General features: G+C 41.7%; 9 protein-coding genes across 9 annotated transcripts; 3 read left to right on the forward strand and 6 right to left on the reverse strand.

The window, feature by feature from the left end:
• Positions 1-312: 312 nt before the first annotated feature.
• On the reverse strand, positions 313-1,146 carry EAE97_005401 (uncharacterized protein; the record flags this gene model as incomplete). Its single annotated transcript, XM_038875913.1, has 1 exon — positions 313-1,146. One exon carries the CDS (start codon positions 1,144-1,146, stop codon positions 313-315), a length of 834 nt encoding a protein of 277 aa, XP_038733250.1.
• A 1,102-nt stretch (positions 1,147-2,248) lies between these two features.
• Positions 2,249-3,051, forward strand: EAE97_005402 (uncharacterized protein; the record flags this gene model as incomplete). Its single annotated transcript, XM_038875914.1, has 2 exons — positions 2,249-2,662; positions 2,716-3,051. The coding sequence occupies 2 exons, from the start codon at positions 2,249-2,251 to the stop codon at positions 3,049-3,051; spliced, it is 750 nt and encodes a 249-aa protein (XP_038733251.1).
• Positions 3,052-3,443: 392 nt separating this feature from the next.
• EAE97_005403 (uncharacterized protein) lies at positions 3,444-5,727 on the reverse strand (the record flags this gene model as incomplete). Its single annotated transcript, XM_038875915.1, has 8 exons — positions 3,444-3,736; positions 3,789-3,930; positions 3,985-4,120; positions 4,183-4,388; positions 4,435-4,537; positions 4,583-4,924; positions 4,999-5,608; positions 5,661-5,727. The coding sequence occupies 8 exons, from the start codon at positions 5,725-5,727 to the stop codon at positions 3,444-3,446; spliced, it is 1,899 nt and encodes a 632-aa protein (XP_038733252.1).
• A 1,172-nt stretch (positions 5,728-6,899) lies between these two features.
• Positions 6,900-8,228, forward strand: EAE97_005404 (uncharacterized protein; the record flags this gene model as incomplete). Its single annotated transcript, XM_038875916.1, has 2 exons — positions 6,900-7,761; positions 7,843-8,228. The coding sequence occupies 2 exons, from the start codon at positions 6,900-6,902 to the stop codon at positions 8,226-8,228; spliced, it is 1,248 nt and encodes a 415-aa protein (XP_038733253.1).
• A 458-nt stretch (positions 8,229-8,686) lies between these two features.
• Positions 8,687-9,611, forward strand: EAE97_005405 (uncharacterized protein; the record flags this gene model as incomplete). Its single annotated transcript, XM_038875917.1, has 2 exons — positions 8,687-8,731; positions 8,838-9,611. 2 exons carry the CDS (start codon positions 8,687-8,689, stop codon positions 9,609-9,611), a joined length of 819 nt encoding a protein of 272 aa, XP_038733254.1.
• A 334-nt stretch (positions 9,612-9,945) lies between these two features.
• EAE97_005406 (uncharacterized protein) lies at positions 9,946-11,561 on the reverse strand (the record flags this gene model as incomplete). The annotated part of the gene is made up of 4 exons (XM_038875918.1): positions 9,946-10,413; positions 10,556-10,703; positions 10,759-11,040; positions 11,098-11,561. The coding sequence occupies 4 exons, from the start codon at positions 11,559-11,561 to the stop codon at positions 9,946-9,948; spliced, it is 1,362 nt and encodes a 453-aa protein (XP_038733255.1).
• A 1,992-nt stretch (positions 11,562-13,553) lies between these two features.
• On the reverse strand, positions 13,554-14,444 carry EAE97_005407 (uncharacterized protein; the record flags this gene model as incomplete). The annotated part of the gene is made up of 1 exon (XM_038875919.1): positions 13,554-14,444. The coding sequence occupies one exon, from the start codon at positions 14,442-14,444 to the stop codon at positions 13,554-13,556; it is 891 nt and encodes a 296-aa protein (XP_038733256.1).
• Positions 14,445-14,735: 291 nt separating this feature from the next.
• Positions 14,736-15,651, reverse strand: EAE97_005408 (uncharacterized protein; the record flags this gene model as incomplete). Its single annotated transcript, XM_038875920.1, has 2 exons — positions 14,736-14,775; positions 14,819-15,651. 2 exons carry the CDS (start codon positions 15,649-15,651, stop codon positions 14,736-14,738), a joined length of 873 nt encoding a protein of 290 aa, XP_038733257.1.
• Positions 15,652-16,705: 1,054 nt separating this feature from the next.
• On the reverse strand, positions 16,706-18,085 carry EAE97_005409 (uncharacterized protein; the record flags this gene model as incomplete). Its single annotated transcript, XM_038875921.1, has 7 exons — positions 16,706-16,795; positions 16,852-16,914; positions 16,961-17,029; positions 17,090-17,277; positions 17,328-17,786; positions 17,838-17,871; positions 18,044-18,085. 7 exons carry the CDS (start codon positions 18,083-18,085, stop codon positions 16,706-16,708), a joined length of 945 nt encoding a protein of 314 aa, XP_038733258.1.
• Positions 18,086-18,163: the final 78 nt, after the last annotated feature.

An 18,163-nucleotide genomic window follows, 5' to 3' on the forward strand; every position in this document is an offset into this window, starting at 1 on the left:
GAAGGCATAGAGGTAATACGGGCTAGGTTTTGGGAGAGTATAGAGCGGAGGCCAATCTTGTACAAACAACGGGATGAAGATACCTGTTTTCTTGGAATTACATTAGAGTTTTCATCGTGTCATGTATGAGTAATCCGTGTAATAAGATTGAAGTAATGATAGAAGGCAGATGCTCTGGTCCAATGATTGAGATCGAAATCGCGCATGGCATCTTGCAAAATTGTGTTCATTAGATATCATTATACTTAAGGACTAAAAATACGACAAATATGGGTATAGATTGCTTTTCGCCCGCCTCCTTTCTTTGTAAGCTCAATAATAATCATCATCGTCCATCTCACGATCTTCCCTTCCATCTCCATATAGTATTTCACATACACCACCTAATGGGACATCCATGACAGCATCCGTACCTCGACTCCAAACTTTCTTCCATGCCCTCACATCCGCCTCTTTCCCTCCTCCAGTATAGCCCGTAGCCCTTTCCCTCTCCTTTCCTCTCTTCCTATCTTTCTCTCTAGCATTCTCCTCCTGACTGGCATGACTCGCTCCCGCCATTCCCCTCCCATCAACTAAACACACATTCGCAGCGCCATCTATAATCGTCTCCACATTACTCATACCTAGAGTAAGATATCCGGTATTATAACTCGCGAGTGCAACATAAATATATACGAGGAGCATAACGATCCAACTCGGTAACGCGAGAGACCACCAGCGATTGGGGTAGTAGTAGATTCCTAGCGCGTGTAGGAAGGGCGATGGGAGGTAGGACCAGAGAAGGTAGAGCAGGAAGGTGAGAGAGGAGAAAAGATAGAGTACGAAACCGTAATATTCGTAGGTTGGAACTTTGGGGGAAGCCCGCGGGACGGGCGGCTCGAGTTCATCGGCGGAGGAATCGGGGGTGGTGGGGCGAGAGGGTCGGAGGAGACTGGTTAGTGAGGGGGAGGGGGGGAGAGGTGTAGGAGGTCGGTTGTAGAAGGGGGGGGCGAAGAAATTGTGTTGGAGAGGGGGTGGTGAGGGGGATTCGGAGGACGAGGACGAGCTGGGCCGAGAATGTGGTCGCGGCGTTAGGGAGTGTGATTGAAATAGGTACTCGTCAGGGTCGGGTGGTGGAGGTGAGGAGGATGTTGATGAGGATGTCATTTTGCTCTACGATTTAGAATGAGATTCTTTTGGTGAGCCTCAACAATCGTGGGCTTAGAGGTCTGTAAGTTTGGAAGTGATTTCGTCGTTATTTCATTGAATTGCCGAATAAAACCAGGTGGGTTTGTTATGAGCTCGAAATTATTGGCTCATAGCAGAGAATTCGTGATGGTCGTCAAAAATCATGCAATTGTCATGCGGTATCACGTCTAACATGCAGTTCAAAGATTCCATGCGTATCATTGAATGTTGTTGCTGTCTGTATATGTTGTGTACATTTCTTGATGATCACAATCTATCATGCAAGTCGATGGTATTGTTTGTATCTACAGCCTTGTAAAGTTAACTTTGACAAGGCTGACATCTCATTTCATTCGTTTGTTACGTAGGACCTAGTAATTCTGATTCGTTCTAGACCAATCGAAACGTAGCCCCTTGCTTCCTCTGTATTAAGTAAGCGGGATTGGTTTGAATTTCACTCACTTTGCTCACGAAAGTATCTCACCATGACATTCACAAGACGTCCTGACATTCACACAATCACCTCCCGCGAATTGTATTGCCAGTTCTAAGTGCACTTGGCAATACATCCAGCTTGCGGAATAGATGAGCAACAGTTCTCCAGATTTTAGAGTTTGATTCTCATATGGTGTACACCATAAGATCTGAGACAGAGTGTCATCCATGATATGATGGGTCCACTGATCCCACTGATTTTACTGAAAGCCGTTTACTAAATGGTAATCGGCAGTTGAATCTCCTCGCAGATAATCCATATGAAACTGAAACGAAGTTCTACCAGTCTTCCATAATTTCCATTGCAATATGGAAATTAGAAGAATTCGTACTGCTCTGTGAGTATGTACCGTATTTCATGAAATTACAGATTAGACAATTGCATGGTGATATGATGGTTGAGAAAGGTGTCTTGTCTTATATAACTTGAGCTTAGCCAAGTTGCTTTGAAGTCTATCATTTATCTGACGGGTTTGCAAGTTATATTCATTCGTTCTGTTCTTTAATTTTCTCAAAAGCAAGCTGCTTCAAATCTTTACTTTTTTATCTGTCTTTGTCCTTGAAATAATCATTACCAACTATCAACATGAAGTACTCAATTGTTGTCGCTGCTCTCCTTGCAAGTTCGGCTGTTGCAGCACCAACAACGAAGCTCAATGCCAAGCAAAGACTTGCTCAGCGAAACAAGAACGCTGCTCGTTCTGAATATTATAATGAGAGCTGGTCTGGTGCCGTTCTTACTGGTGCTGTTTATACTGGTGTTTCTGCTTCTTTTTCGATACCCAAGCCACAGGTTGGTACTACAGGAGAGACCTCAGCATCAGACTTCACGGCTTCTACCTGGGTTGGTATTGATGGATACAATTGTAACAACCTCTGGCAAGCAGGTGTTGATGCCACAATTGAGAAATCGACGGGCGAAGTTTCATATTATGCTTGGTATGAATGGTACCCCGCCGCAACTCAAGTTATTGAGTTGGGTACTCTCACAGCTGAAGATGTAAGTTTCCCTGTCTTATTACCGCGATGCAGGAACCAAACTAACAGCTCCAGGTTATCTCCGTAAATATCACCACTAGCGGCTTGAACCAAGGAACCGTTGTTATGGAAAATAAATCCACAGGGAAATCGTACACCAAGACCGTTTCCTCGGCGAATACTCTGTGTGGTGTTAGTGCTGAATGGATCATGGAGGATTTGAGCGTTGATTCTAGCAATATCGGTCTCGCAAACTATGGAAGCGTTGTTTTCTCCGATGCAGTCGCTACTACTGCTTCCAAAACGGTCATACCATCTCGCGCCGTAATTTTGGATATTGAGACTAGCTCGAATATTGTCCTAACGAAGTCTAGTGTTACTGATAAGTCGGTAACCATTGCTTATGTTTAGACTAGAGGGGCAAGGATGTAATTTTGTATATAATTGGCAGGGGTAGCGTGATTGAGACGCTTAGAATCATCGTGTATATAGCTTTGAATATGATTCAGTACATACATAGGAGGGACCATCTAGCGTCCTATTTTACTGAAGCTTTGTTGTCGGACCCCTACAATTTTTGATGGATTCGATTTTCATTTGATGCTGTCTGCTTAGTTGACATCCGTGTGAAGGAAGTCAATAAAAGCTTCAGCCACAATTGTGCTTGGCTGTGGCTTTCACTTTGCAACATCCATGGATCGTCCCCAAACAGAGACACTATTTAAGTAGTAACAACACACTATTAATAAGTTATTCTATATACGTTGGAATTGGTGACTATAATAGTTACACAATAAACTCCCCTACAATTGCACACGACTTTCCCATCCATCCACTGGACTATCAATTGACGGTGGACGCAATGAAGCTCCCGCGGGATCCCAATCTATTGATAGCGGCTCATGACTTCTGTTATATTTCATCCCTTTGAACCATAGTTCAAACCTTAAATCTGCTGGTGCAATTATTACTCGCACGGTAAAGGTGGCGAGATAGTATTTCTTTCGTTGCCAGAGCTTTCGATTCTTCGGTTCAAATTCTTCCTCATCGACTTCCTTCAAATCCGAGTGCACTGTGCACAGTTTTGAGACATTGGCTGCAGCTGTTTGTTAATATTCTATATTTATGCTGGTGCGATTGGAACTCACAGTGTCTGAAACTCGTGGGTAGATTGTTACGATCTTCGTGGGAAATTACAATGGTTGTATCCCATGTTCGATTATTGTCTCCCGGAATAATCTTCCTCGTGAAAAGTCGGTCTCGAGCAGAATCAGTCTCGATAGTGTCATCCTTGATAATTGTAAGAATTGGGAGTTGGTTTGTGGAAATTTTCATTCACTATACCTTTTTTATAATCCAGTCAATTTGCATCGTTGCCCATTTCTGTTTCTTATTGTAAGGATCGGTTATGATGGTCTCTCCTACATGAATTGCGGGGTTGTATTCCTGACGACACAAGACACCGTAACTCGCTCTTGCTCTGTGTTTCTCATTGTGTCAGTATTGCCGTCATACGAAAAGCAAAATGTTTGAGATACGAACACTCTAGTTTTCAGAGTCGCCGATCCAACTTTGATTCTTTGCCTTCTATCTATCACCAATCCCTTTACCACTGAAAGCCGTGGCTCTTGAGATTTTAGAATCCTTATACGATGTGCTATCTGGCGAGGATTTCGATAAAAGTACTCTTCAATCTTGGTCTTTACATATTGTGAACCTCCAAGACCGCCACTCAAGACAAGAAATTTCTATAAATTTTAGCCAATATCTCATTTCTATTTCAGAATAACTTACCACATCATCAAGGCTTCTATGCGTTTGCATCCAATCCAGTTGTTTATCGATTTTACGTATTATACCAGATATTTGCACGTCAAACAGAGATTGTATTTCGAATCTATGTTTTGTTAGCATTGATCGCCTCACATGTTCATACACTCACCTTGAAAATTGCATTCTACCTTTTTCAATTCGAAGTCCCGGGTGAGTTAGATCTTTGTCAATCCCGATTCCCAGTTTATCGAGTCGTAATATATATACAGCATGATTACCTGAAGTAGTTCCGAAGTTATGTTTAATGGACTGAAAGGACGAACCTCTAGCTAATTTATGTGCTAGATTATCTGGAAGTTCTATATCGGGATTCGCATCCAATCGATTCTGTACGAGACGCTCGAATGCTCGATCAATCATTGTCGATCCGATACCAACACCCTTAACTTCTGCCACCTGCTTCAATGCTGGCCTTTGAGGGTTTGGATCCGCTACTTCGACAAGACCAAGGCTGAGAGAGGCAATTAACGACTATTACTTAATACACTACAGTGCATCGATATCTGAACTTGAGCTAGGACTTACTCGGTCGTTCCTCCACCTGCATCACAAATGAGAATGATATCTCCTTTCTCAAGTTCAATTTCGGAATTTGTCACAAAATAAACAGCTGCCGCTTCAGCTTCGGTCAATTCCAATTTCGCCGAATGCTTATCCGGATTTTGAGACGTGAAGCCAGCCGCATTGATCGCTTCGTTGAATCTATTAACCGTGTCCAAAGCATCCCAGGTGGTGGGAAGACTAAAGACAAACTCGATTCTCTTCTCTTTCCAACTCCCTGTGATAGCTTCGATACAAAGTTTGATGTGCTTGTAAATCTGGTTTAAAAAATCTGTCACGAGATATTTTGCTTCGTCAACAGTTTCGGGCATATCTCTTACACCCCCCTTCCGAGCTAAATCCAAACTATGTTGATCTAAGTAGATCTTAAAATGTTCATGTACTTTTGCAAATTCATGATATTCATCGTCGGGATCACATGAGAATCCCCAGACGGTTTCATGTCTACCATTTGAGTTCCTTGAATATGCAATCGTTGTTGGAACTTTTGTTTCCACTGAGTCTGGAGGTAGTCCGGGCCATTCTTGAATACTTTTCGTGGGATTCGTATTGCTCAAGTTTGACCATACAACTCCTAGAAGTTGTGTTCAGTATTTCGTGTATGCTCAGTGTGTTGCTAGACTTACCAGTGTATGTCTGTCCAAAATCGATCCCTACAATGATATCCGGAGCGTTATCATCGAAGGGAGCCATCGTGACTGAAGATGTCTCTCTTCCTTGTGCGTGCAAATTTCCCCGGGAGGAATCGAAAAGGATCGAAAATTGGGAATTTTTGATCAAGAAGAGATTGATTGATTATGAGTAAGATGTACCTGTTTCTAAGAGTTTCATTAAATTCACAGCATAATCATCATGGATAATTCGATTTTTTCAATGCTCCATGTCCAAAAAAGTAATCATCAACCAGGTAATTTGTAATCTATTGACAATGTCACCATAAATCCGGCCCCCAGATTTACATTCTTAATTAGGTGATTAGCCAATGAGTGATCTTTCGACCGCAATCTTATCAGCCTGTTAACTTCGTCGTTTCTATCCCTGCCTGATTCTGTTATTCCAGACTGTCATACTCATGTATGTTCATGCCACCACAAAGTAAGTAAATGTGGAGGCTAAAGAACCAAACACCGCATGGAGAAGATAAATCCTAAATCACACAAAGTGATTTTTAAATATATTTTCGAACATCTACACCAATTCAGAGTATGAAATGTATTCGAATCTCTAATCTATTCCAGAATATCAGAATTATTTGATTTTTAAATTCGAATTGGAGCGTTAAAAGCATTTGATTGTGGGATTTATTGTAAAATTGCCCCCAACATTTCCTTGGTGTGGAACTTATTTTGTCCGTGCCAGGGCAAGACCTTTGCAAAACACCTGTCAGACTGATCTTATTTATGTGCTTCTTAGCGATTCAAATATCAGTTAGTACCCAAAGATAAATCTGCAAATATGGCAACATTGTGACCGGATGAAGGGAAAAAGTTCTAGGAATGACAAGGGTCATGCAGTAGCTTTGGACCCCAAAATAATTAAGCCAATACTTATTGAAGAACCACTCATGAATGGAGACGGATTGCGGCACAGATCAATTCAATGTCATGCAATGTAACGCAAATTAGATTGCTTACATGAACTTTGTGGAGTCTCCTCTCCAGATAGGAAACCCACCGATTAATCTTGGTACTTCATCCGTCCCATGTCCAAACCAATCAATGAGGCGGCGCTGCGCTCTAAGGCCGAGAGCCTCATGATTTTCACGCGGTGCCATTCCCCCAGAGATTGCTCTTTGTTTTCTTGTCGATCTGGGAATTGAAGATTGGCATTTGAATTTGGTTTTCAAATGTTCATGCAATTCAATCATGTCAAGTTCAGGTACGACCTCTTCCAATCCTTCTGGTGCTAGTCTTGCATCGGGAGTCCCCACCACAGCTAGCTCTACCACAGCTAGCTCTACCACAGCTAGCTCTACCACAGCTAGCTCTACCACAGCAAGCTCTATCACAGCAAGCCCTACCACAGCTAGCTCTACCACAGCAAGCCCTACCACGGATGCAACTACTCTATCAACCTCTTCAACGCCGACCTCGTCAGCCTTTCCAACCTTTACTGGACCCGCAAACTCAACCGCGACTGGTCACCATGGCTCTTCAGTTTCCGGAGGGGCCATCGCTGGTATCGTGATAGGTACTCTCATTGCTGCTGCAATTCTCAGTTCCATTGGTCTTTGGTTTTACATTAGGAGAAAACGAGCATCGAAAACACCCTGGAGCTCCGAAAATGGATACAGCAAAAGAAATCCCACTACAGATCATGGCGTTGCAATATCAAAAGATCCTGAGACACAAATGCAAAGCTATGTGATTGCTGAACGAGCAGATGATAGTCAATTACGGCACCAAATGCAAAATCTTGGAGAATTAATCTACCAGCATGTCGAAAATCACTATACTACCGGATCACGTACTGGAACATCTCAGGATCTCGCGGCGACGTTGAGGAAATGTGGATATTCGGAGCGAACTGAGCCTACGATTTCTACGCTTGGATCACTACTAGGCAATTCTAGTGAGGGCCAGACAGCAATCAAAAGTCTTATCGCATGGGTCATTTTGAGGGGGGTAGAGCTAAACAGTGGTTCTGAATATTCATTGTTGCCCGATGAGATCACAAGCTTTTATCGTTCAGCTTTGAAGGATAATAAGCAATTGAACAAACAAGATGGTATGCATTTTCTATTTTTCAACGCGTTTTGTCATAAAATTTCTTGTCTTTTCTATAGAGTGATTCCTAAACTTTTCTCAGCAGCACACGAAAATGTACTATCCCGAGTGCGAGAACTATCTACACGTCACATATCTTCATCGAAATCTCCAGAAGACGCATCCAAAGACGCATCAATAGCAAGAGTAGTCAATCTTCTCAACTCAATACTCCAGCCTTTCATAAAACCCAGTAGCAAAAGCTCACAATTCGACAATCTCGCCTCGATCATCTATCAAGGGAGGGAATTCGGATTGCTGTTGTTGGCACAACCAGGAAATTGGCTGTTTGGTTGGCAAACAAGTACAGGTGTTGAATCGAATACCAAGGACCAAATTGTTGTATTCCCTAGTTTAGAGGAGGTGATTAATAAAGACGGAAAAGAACGCCGGAGGGTTGTTTGCGAGCAGGAGAGGGAAACTATTTGAGGGGATCGATATTAGAGATACTTTGAAAGGAGTATGTAGCATTAATATTAATCAATAAACAAAATCCATGAGTGCTCCATCATATAGAGGATTAGATGCTAGTCATAAACTGAGAAGATGAGGCTCCATAGATGTGTTAGGCTCACCTAGACAAATGGTTCAGGGTTTCCGGCCAGGGTACTACAGAATTTTGAGATCCACAATAGTGATACATTGTCAAGAGTCAGACTAGCTACTTATTAGCCGCGGAGCTGCAGAAGGCTTTTGAGGCTGAGTAGTATCAAGTGTGGCAGAGGCTGATAAGCTATCTAGATCACGCACATGCATCTTATCACTTCTCATTTTCCCCGTTTCTCCATCATTGCATATCTGCTGTAAACTGTTTTAAACTCAAGAAGCTGTCGACAGCTATCTTCTATCTTCAAGAATTATTTCAATCCTTCTCCTGTTGACTGATTATGCCGGACCCTATTACTGTTAGCGCTGTAGCTAGTGTAGCTGGGGTAAGCATATTTTTCTTGGAACTCACAATACACATACAACGACGCGCCCCCCATTCATCATATGGTTATTGAATTTCACTTGTAAATATTAACTCGCCCATTCAAGGCTCTATCTCACTCAATCACCATCGCTGCATTCGTCAAAGATATCAAAAATACTCCAGCAGACGTTAAGACCTGTTTTTCCCTCACGGAACGGGTTTCTACTGACCTAGATCATCTTCTTCTTCTCCGTTCCCAACACACTAAATATCTTTCTCAAAGTCCATTTGCTTCCAAAAGATTAGATGGCATCATCATTGATGTAAGAGAAAGTATCTTGGACATATGCAGACTCTTGGAAGGGTGTAGAAAAGAGGTTTATGAGGGTGAACATATCCCGGTTAAGAAGAGATTGCAATGGGTACTAGGGGATGGAGCGGCATTTGAGAGGAGAAGAGGGAATTTGCAACAACAACATATTGCACTTCTGGCGGAAATAGGATGGTTAAGAGGACTCGAAGTAGGGAAGAGGATAGAGAATTTGGAGTTTGAAAATGTGGATTTGTTGAGCGCAGGAAGGAGGGAGAGGAAGAGCAGCTCAGTTTCTCAGACTGAGAATCGATACGAGGGTATTGACTTGAAGCAGCCAAGTAGAGGTGTGGAAGTGGAAGTTGAGGAACTAGATTTTGGTGGAGATATAGAGCCAGACTCTCCCGTGGCAAGGGAAAACATAGCTAGGAAGCCTGTGGTTATTTCTAGCGACAGTCGTCAAGAAGTCAGCAAATATGAGGAAGCGGATGATGAGGATCCAGAATTGGCTTTTTACAGGGATTTGAGAAGACAAGAAGAAGAACGTCGTAAGAGGATGGCCGGGAGGAAGAAGTTGAGAAATCCATGATAGCAAAGTATGCATTTTATTGATTTACAAGGAAAGCACTCTCACAAAAAGCTTATTTGAGAATTTTGGAAAATTTTTATAAATGGAGAAGGTACCACTTGACACAACGTGATTAATCTGTTATCTAACTCTCTAAGAAAGGAAAGCATAAAAAAGACAAGCTTTCCATAATTTCACCCAAAGTTCAAAGGCTCAAATAAACTGATTCAAGTTGCAATGGCTGCAAATTCTCCTACATGACCACAGTTTGTGTCTGCTTCCTTGATGTCCTCGTTATTTCAATAACAATTTACACCCTTCCGAATGTGCCAATTCAGAACCAGATAGTTGGTTATCAGACTGTCAAGTCGATCATACCATCCAAACTATCACTATCGCTATCATACTCTGTACGACACATCGTATTTCCATGTGTATCGCTTTTGAATAAATATCTCCAGGTCTGCTTAATTTCTGAGAATTGAGCCTGTAGATCACACAATAAATCTTTGAACGCGTCTTTAAGCAAGTCACATCTTTCATGCTCAAAGGCTCTGTCTAGTCTTCGAAGCATCATTTCTCTTGGGTGATCCATACGAAAACTCTTTATTTCTCTCTTGTTAACCCGAAACGCAATTTCAGTCCTCTCATCCTGATCACGTTTGAAAGCTGCAGCATACTTCTCGATCAAAATCACTAGTCTAGCAGCCTCAAATGTCTGAAAGTATCCTCCTCGTGGATCTAAATTAAGAGCCCGGTCGGTGTCTTTGTCCTCTTCAATGGCAGCTACCAAGACACGAGAAGCATCAACAATGCGATTGTACTATGGCTGAAGATGCTTAACAATGTCCGCTCTGACGGATTTGAATCCCACACTATCAAAACTCAGCGAGGCTTTCGCTGCTTTTCTTAACGCCTTCTCAAGAAAATTTCGATGATGAGCCATACAGTGGTTTGTATTAAACCGCTTTTCTCGCCCGCAAAATGGCGCATTTTCCACTATGAGCTACTGCTATTATATCTTCACCCACATTTCTCAGGTCTAGCTTCCATGGAGCGAAATTCTCGAAAGACAGTACAAAATTGATGAGATGTCTGTGCATTTCAGATAGCCTAATTGTGTTAGTTATTGTCGCTGTAAAGTTACTTTTCAAATGTCACAACTTACCTCTCGACCGGTCTAATACCCTCGACTAAGCGCTTCAGCTTTTTATATAACTTCTTGTCTAAGAGGTTCGACTTATCGGGATAAGAGAGCAACAGTTTGCTGTCGCGTTGCGAAAAGCGACTATTAATTCGTGGTGGTGGGAATTCATCCAGTGCCGCCTCCCTAATAGTTAAGTTTCCTACGTTTCGAAGGATTTTCAAAGGCAGAAAAGTTTGTCGTGGCTTCATAAGTTCCTCGCCATATTCGGGTACGGCTAGGTCCCATAGTATGACGTCAAGCTGTCTGATAGGGACACCGAACACGAGGTCACAGAAGTATTAAAACAGATTGTGCTCCCACTCCGGTCTTATTGCCTTTCTAATCGTGTACGAGCTAATGATTATTGTCCATTGTCGAACCTTCTTAAATGCCGGTTGTGTTATGACTTTGATCTCTTCGCAATCCAGGCCTTTTTGGCGGTATGAAGGACCGTACCTCAACAGAGGAGTAAATGTATTTTTATCCACTTCCGGATGGCCCATATTTAACAATTGTCTGTTATAGCATAGGAAAAATGGCTGAAAATACAAGATCTCGCATCCTTCCTCGTAGTTCTGTCGACAGACTCTGAGAATCCAAGGATGCAGGTGATATTTGATAACGTCATTTGGAGCCTGGACTTGATAGTTTCCCAGAATAGATTTCAATTCTCCTAGAACAGGATTGATGAGTAGCTCTTTGAAGATCTTGAATCGAACCTCTAGTGGCAGTGTATTCAGTGTTGGGGGCGGATCTGCTTGATCAATTACGGATTCGATTTCCATTGTAGTAGATGTTCAAAAATTGGATCGGTCAGAGGTACCATATTAATTGGATTAGAATGAAATATTTGATTATTAGTCATACTGGATTAATGGACTATGTTCTCATCTAACTAAAGATTTTTTTTGGGATTATAAGAGAATATTTATATAGGCTTTATACCCTATATTTATAAGCTAAAAAGCCTATAATATTTCAAATTGTAAAACATTAACTGGTTTATAAGACCACCTTCAACCTTACATTTAGACAGGTTTTTTGCTTATAAGATAATATCACCTAATCCAATTAATACGGTAGTCAGATTTTCTAGGATTCTTTTGTGATTGCCTATTGAAATATTAGAAAACCGGATTGAATAAAAGGGGCATAACATACTTCTTTGTTCCTATTGTTCTCAGTCACTGTTACTCCACCGTCGTGATTTGTGCTGAGTTGAACCACAGAATGGTTTCTTTAAAAAAATCGCGTGCCTTTTGTAAGGTTGTTGTGTTGCTTGTTATTGTTGATAGCCAACTTGGTTGATAAGTGTAAAGTGTTTTAGTCTACTTATTATGGTTGTAATCGTGCTTGATCATTACTAGGCAATCATGGGAAGCTAGTAGTTATATAAGGAAGTGCTAGCGTCTCGCTAGCTAATACAGTACCCTCTTGTGATCCCGACATATGTAGCACAGTCTTGTATTATCTTGTGTAAAACGTACAGGGAAATACAAAGAGACCGTAAAATATGTAGGAAGAAGTTGGGTACAACGGACGCTTGCAAAGATCACTAAGAAGCAAGATAGCTTGGCCGTCTGATAGAAGATATAATGAGTGATTGATTGATTTTCTTGCTCAAGTCCGATTAGAAGGCCTAATTAATCTGTCACCAGGCTAACAGGAAAATCAGGAATTACTATAACAAAACTCTAATCCTACTGCAATTTTCACTAATTTGAAAGATTAGTCACAAGTTATGATTTGGTATACATATTGTTCTTCAACTGCGACATTTAGAGAATCTCTACATCCCGAAACCAGTGGAAGCAGTTCTTCCTCACTGAAGCGTGGTTTAGAGAGGGATATACTGAAGCAATATATACTGCCAGAATTCATACATAAAAGGCATCTGACTATTGACTTAGTAGTGACACTCGAGTTTCCACCTTTCTAATACCATCTCTTATGATCATCTCATAGTGAAATGTAATGCAGGGTTTCATACTTGCTTTACAATAACATCAGATTATATCGATCAAATTATCCAGATTTCTCGATTAATAACTACATCTAGTGAACATATAGTTTTCATCCAGCATTTAGACATGCATTTTTGTGGATAGTTTCGTGAATTGAGTGCTTGTTTCCACGTGAACATCACTGATTGAGCGTCTCAGAATCCGAGCAATTGAGCAATTGAGCAATAGAGTGATTGAGTGATTGAGTGATTGACTGGATATTTGCTGTGAGCACATCTAGACTTGATTGTAAGTATCATGATGGATATAAACCATCTTCCAATCCATCTCGTTCGCCTAGATATTAGAACACAGCATCATTTCCATTTTAACATTAAACGACAAGATAGTGTATCACGTGATACTTGTATTCCGTTTAAGTACACCATGATTCATAGTTAATTCACTGTCATCTATTGATCATTATAAATGTTTCATTACGGTACTTGTACCGTTTCTAGTGGTGTTGATATGATATTACGGTCCGTACAACTAGTCTTCATCCATATCCACGTACGGTTCACTTGACAGATAACTACGGTCAAAATCATGTCTTTTGAAAATCATGAGGACTATACTGGATTTACTTTAATTCAGTTGATGCAACTGAATCACTGTGCTGGACTTTACCAATAGGATATTATCTACGGCCATTACCTGGTGATAAGTCATGAGCAATGATGTAATCAACTTCGGTAGTGACTGTATGAAACAGTCAACTAAATTGCCTGTCTTCTCAATTTATTACGGTCAATCATGCTGTCGTACTAAAGACTAGAGATGTGAACGTACTAATTGGATTTGAGATACAGCACTTTCTTTTTGTCTGCTATTCAGTAGGGAACTCGAAATTTTGAATTTGTAATCAGAGTTTCTTTCTCGTACAGTCCAATGTTGGAAAGATTTCAGGGAGGGGAATTGAGATTCAAAACTTCTTTCTTTTATGCGGTCCAGCTGGGAACTCGGAGGTTCGAATTGATAATCAGAGTTTCCATGTCGTCCACTCCGATCTGGAAAAGAGTTCAGGGGTGGGATTTGAGATTCGACACTTTGTTTTTGTCTGTGGTCGGACAGGGAATTCGGAGGCTCGTATTGATATTCGGAAGCTATTTGTACTCTGGCTTGTGATATAGAACTCCCAGTCTCTTGTTTCGAATTTCCTTTTCTTCCGCATTGTGCCAAATCTTTCATCATGACCTCAGGCTGATCATCCTCGTCTTCTATATCAGAATCCTCCCATCCTGTTCGGCGTTGCAAGAAATATGAAGATAATTTGGTTCGATGTGAAGGGCCTCTCTGGTATCGGATTGGTGAGTCAGATGATCGTGCACGAATCATAGGATAAGTCGCAACTTCCTCGCCTTCAAGTCCATAACCTTCTGTTCCTCTTTTACTTCCCGCATAAAGCCCACTCCGATTATCGGTTATCGGCTCGGCTTTGAATTCTTTCTTTGCTCTTACTTGTGCCGAGTGTTCAGAAGATCGGGTTCTCGTTGTTTCAGGGAGGGTTTTCCCTCTTCTCGGTCCTGCTCCATTGCTTCTTTTTTGTATCCAATGTTCATCGTCAGAGGAAATGACAATAACTTTAGCGAAGACGAGAGGATTCTGCTTGGAGAATCGACGACCACTTGAAGGACCTCTTTGAGGGGAATGAGACTTCATCATCCTGTTCCGAGCTCCAGCCTTAGGCAGAACTCTTCCCTGGCGTACCGATAAGTTATCAGAAGCCTTTTTCAGGGTTGCGGGGCTCGGCTGGTGATCAGAACCTTCACTCGCTTTGGTGTTGTGCCAAATTCTCTGATGACTGGTGCCGAGTTGCAGAGTGTGGCTGGTGTTCAGAATGTGCTTTGCCTTTATTCCCTTGTTTCTTCCCTGAACGATTGTATGTTCCATTCAGAGCTTTGTAGCTGGATTGATACTCAGAATCTTCGCTCTCACTTTGGAAATAATTTTGAGCTACAGGCTCTCGCCGCGAATCTCGTCCATTTTGTGTTGACTGCCGAGGTGGTGGATTTTCAGCCATAGGCTCAGATTGGTACTCAAGATTGCCAATATCTTCTTGATGTTGCATCGGGGGTTCGTCGTCAGAAGTCATGTTAGGGGATTCGAGATCATTTGGCTCTTCAGGCATTTGTACATCATCAGCAATCCTGTCTTCAGGTCGACGAAATGCATTCACCAATGCTCTCTTTTTCATTTGTATAATTGCCCCATTCTCGGACACTGATATACGTTCGGTCCTCCGAGCTGAATATTCAGCAACGGTTTTTAATCCGTGTTCAGGATTCTCCCTAACATAGGCATCCCATGAGTTTATAATGGTTTCGAAATCCAAAGCAGAAATTCCTAAAGCCACGGACGATTCTCTGGTATTCTGTTCGGCGCATCTCTTGATGTTTTTGGTGAAGTCAGAGTGTATTGGCAGATCTCTTGGGGCTTCAGGTAATGAGGGCAAATGATTTTCCAGATATTGGCGTACTTTTTTGTTGTTCGGATTCAGACTCGAATGAGGCAGGCGATGAAATCTGGCCAATAAAATTGAGTAATGTAATAAGTTCAATCCAGAATGGCCTCTAAAAATTGGACATTTCAGTATCTTCGTCAATCTCCGAGCAGGAAGTACGGCCCAAACAGGAACGTTGTCAGTTCCACGATCAGATAGAAAGGATGCTGTTGTGTTTGGAGGAATAATATCTGTGGCATCGATTCCATATAACTCCTTTACTTTCCTCCAGATTCGAATTTTCCATGGAGATGTTTCAGCAAGAGCTTTATCATCCTCGTCGGACCAAATAATCGGCACTCGTTTTGGAACGGGTAATTGAATTTCTTCATTATCAGAGTAGTCTATATGGTGTCTTGTTCGGTGCATGTTGTCTTAAAGGTAAAAGTTGCAAAGTGTTATGCCTTGATGTTTGTGTCCTGCTCAGAATTTGTGGTTATCTCAAAACCTCGCATGGTCTCCGCGCAACGAATCATGATCACATGATAGCTGAACTAGCTCAAACATCATCTCACTTTCATATTACCTAGCAGTTCTCTCTTTTGGACATTGCCATACGTGATTAGAATACACGGATGTGTACTTTACCGTTTGTCACTTGTATACCGACTGGGGAATGGGTGCACTGAAGGGGAGTCTTTGAAAATCAAGAGCTAAAGGGCTCTTACCTATCATATAAGTGTGCTTTCATGTATCATGGTCCATTTATTATGAGTCTACGTGAGTGTATGTATAGATTTATCGGTGTTCATGGTGTGGTATTCTTGTAATTATCATGCGTTAAAAGCTATGAAGCTACAGCGCACATGTTGAATCAGATAGCAAACCAGATTTGCCAGAGTGACTTTCTCATGTACTTCTTCCTCAATTCCCGACACCGAAGAACTGAACTATGTGAGAATCCAAAGCCGATAGAGTTTCGTATATCGTACCAATTCGCTCTTTGTAAAGAGAGCTCAAAAACCCTCGACCCGCCCCGTGAAGATTGTCGAGGGAGTATCTCATATTTGAGGGTTTGTTCATCTTGCAGCTTTGTAAAATGCAGAATCTGCTTGAATAACACACAATGGCAGTCTTAATACTTTACCGGCAGCTACGGGCCTGATTGAGGGCACTGGGATCATACTATTGATTTCTCTGGATCTCGAACATGTGATAATCGTGTTTTCCTCATGTTTCTCATGTTTCTACACATTGGGGATTGAATGTCATTCCAGTGATAGCCTATCAAAGATAAAGTAACCAATATTTTAGAACAGTCTAGAGAGGGATCACATTGAAAGAAAAAGACTTCACATGCGTTTGAAGAAGATTCTATTGGGGAGCTATTTCTTTTACCTCATATGGAGAAAAATATTGGTATACCGCTTCAAATCGCAATGAGAACCAGCAACCACTCATATTCCACAAGATCATTCAGAGATCAGGATTTCGGACCAAGACAGAAATCGCTTCGGAGAATTATCACGAGCTCATCTTGCGGCAACTGCCCAGAATAGTTTGCGACCACCCACTATGAAAAACAGTTAGTATGATGTGTAGACGAGAGGAATTAGCAATGCAACTTACTGCGAGAGTCCTCAAATCAATCCAATCGGGCTTTTCAATCGGATTCTTGATCAGAGGGTGTTCCTATAGGATGTTAGTATGATATCAAAACAAGTACAAAAGAACATACAGCTTTCTCCAAAGCCACCTTGGCTTCTTCAGCTGCCTTCTCCTCCTCGGCGTTCTTTGCTTCAGCTGCCTATAAGTTGTCAGTATGATTTGAAAAGTATGAAAACACAAGTACAAAAAGAGAACGTACCAATTTCTCGGCCTTCTCCCCAGCTTCTTTGACCTTTCGGTCTTCTTCCTCGACGAGGCGGTTATACTCATCTTCCTCTTCTTGACTAGATTCAGAAACGTTTTCAGATGACTCCCCCATCGGGAACTTGGAATCAGCAGGTTGAGGATATTCGGAAGTCACGTAGGTGTTCCAGAAATGAGCGATGTCTGGAATCCCGGTTCATGAAGCGCGTATTGGATTACTACATCTTTTTAACGGCCGAGGAAGTTCAGAATGTATGCAAGATCCATCAGAATGTTGACTTTGCGACAGTTTTCAGAGTTGTTGACGGTGAGGTAAACGTAGACAAAGGTGGCATTTTGCCCTTGTTTTCGGTCAGGTCTTTCGACTGTAACCTTGAACTCAGATCCAATTTTTTTCTGGAAAGATTGGATTGTTCGGAGGCTCTCACCAGTCGTTAGAAGCCAGGCTCTGTGGTGGTGAATCAGATGCCCAAAAAATGGGACTGGGAGTCCATCTTTAGTCTTCCAGCCATGAACGCTGGAATTCAGACGATGCGCCCATGGCACATCGAGCATCTGGCTACCTTGGAATACCGCAAAGTTGCCCATGCTCTTCCAACGAGCACAATCTTCTTCAGAGCTTTGTACCGCTGTCGGCACAACCACATATGGGCGCACACCAGGGAATTCAGCTTTTCGATTGGAAGAATTGCCTATAGTCCATTATTAGCAAGATATTTTGATGTTCTTGGATTTTCACTTACTGATCAGCCACCAAGCCACAAACTCGATATTGAACTTCCACAAATTGGGATCAGATCTCGATCGAAATATTTAGTGTAATTGGCATTTATGATCTTCGGAGATCTGAAGCTTTGATTGAGAGTCAGCTCTTTCCCATCAACTTGATCATGCGTTGAATAGTTGATCAGACTTTTGTTTGCTTCTTTTGTTTTCTCGAGATACTTACGAATTTGTAGTTCCACTGGTATATGAGTGAAAAAATTCTCATGGCAACAGTTCAGATTATGAGAAAGTAGTGTGGAATTAAGCGATTGCCAAAAGACCGCTAACCAAAACTAGACTTCCA

Source organism: Botrytis byssoidea (assembly GCF_014898295.1).
Source record: "Botrytis byssoidea strain MUCL 94 chromosome Unknown BBYS_009, whole genome shotgun sequence".
NCBI classification, from domain to species: Eukaryota; Fungi; Ascomycota; class Leotiomycetes; order Helotiales; family Sclerotiniaceae; genus Botrytis; species Botrytis byssoidea.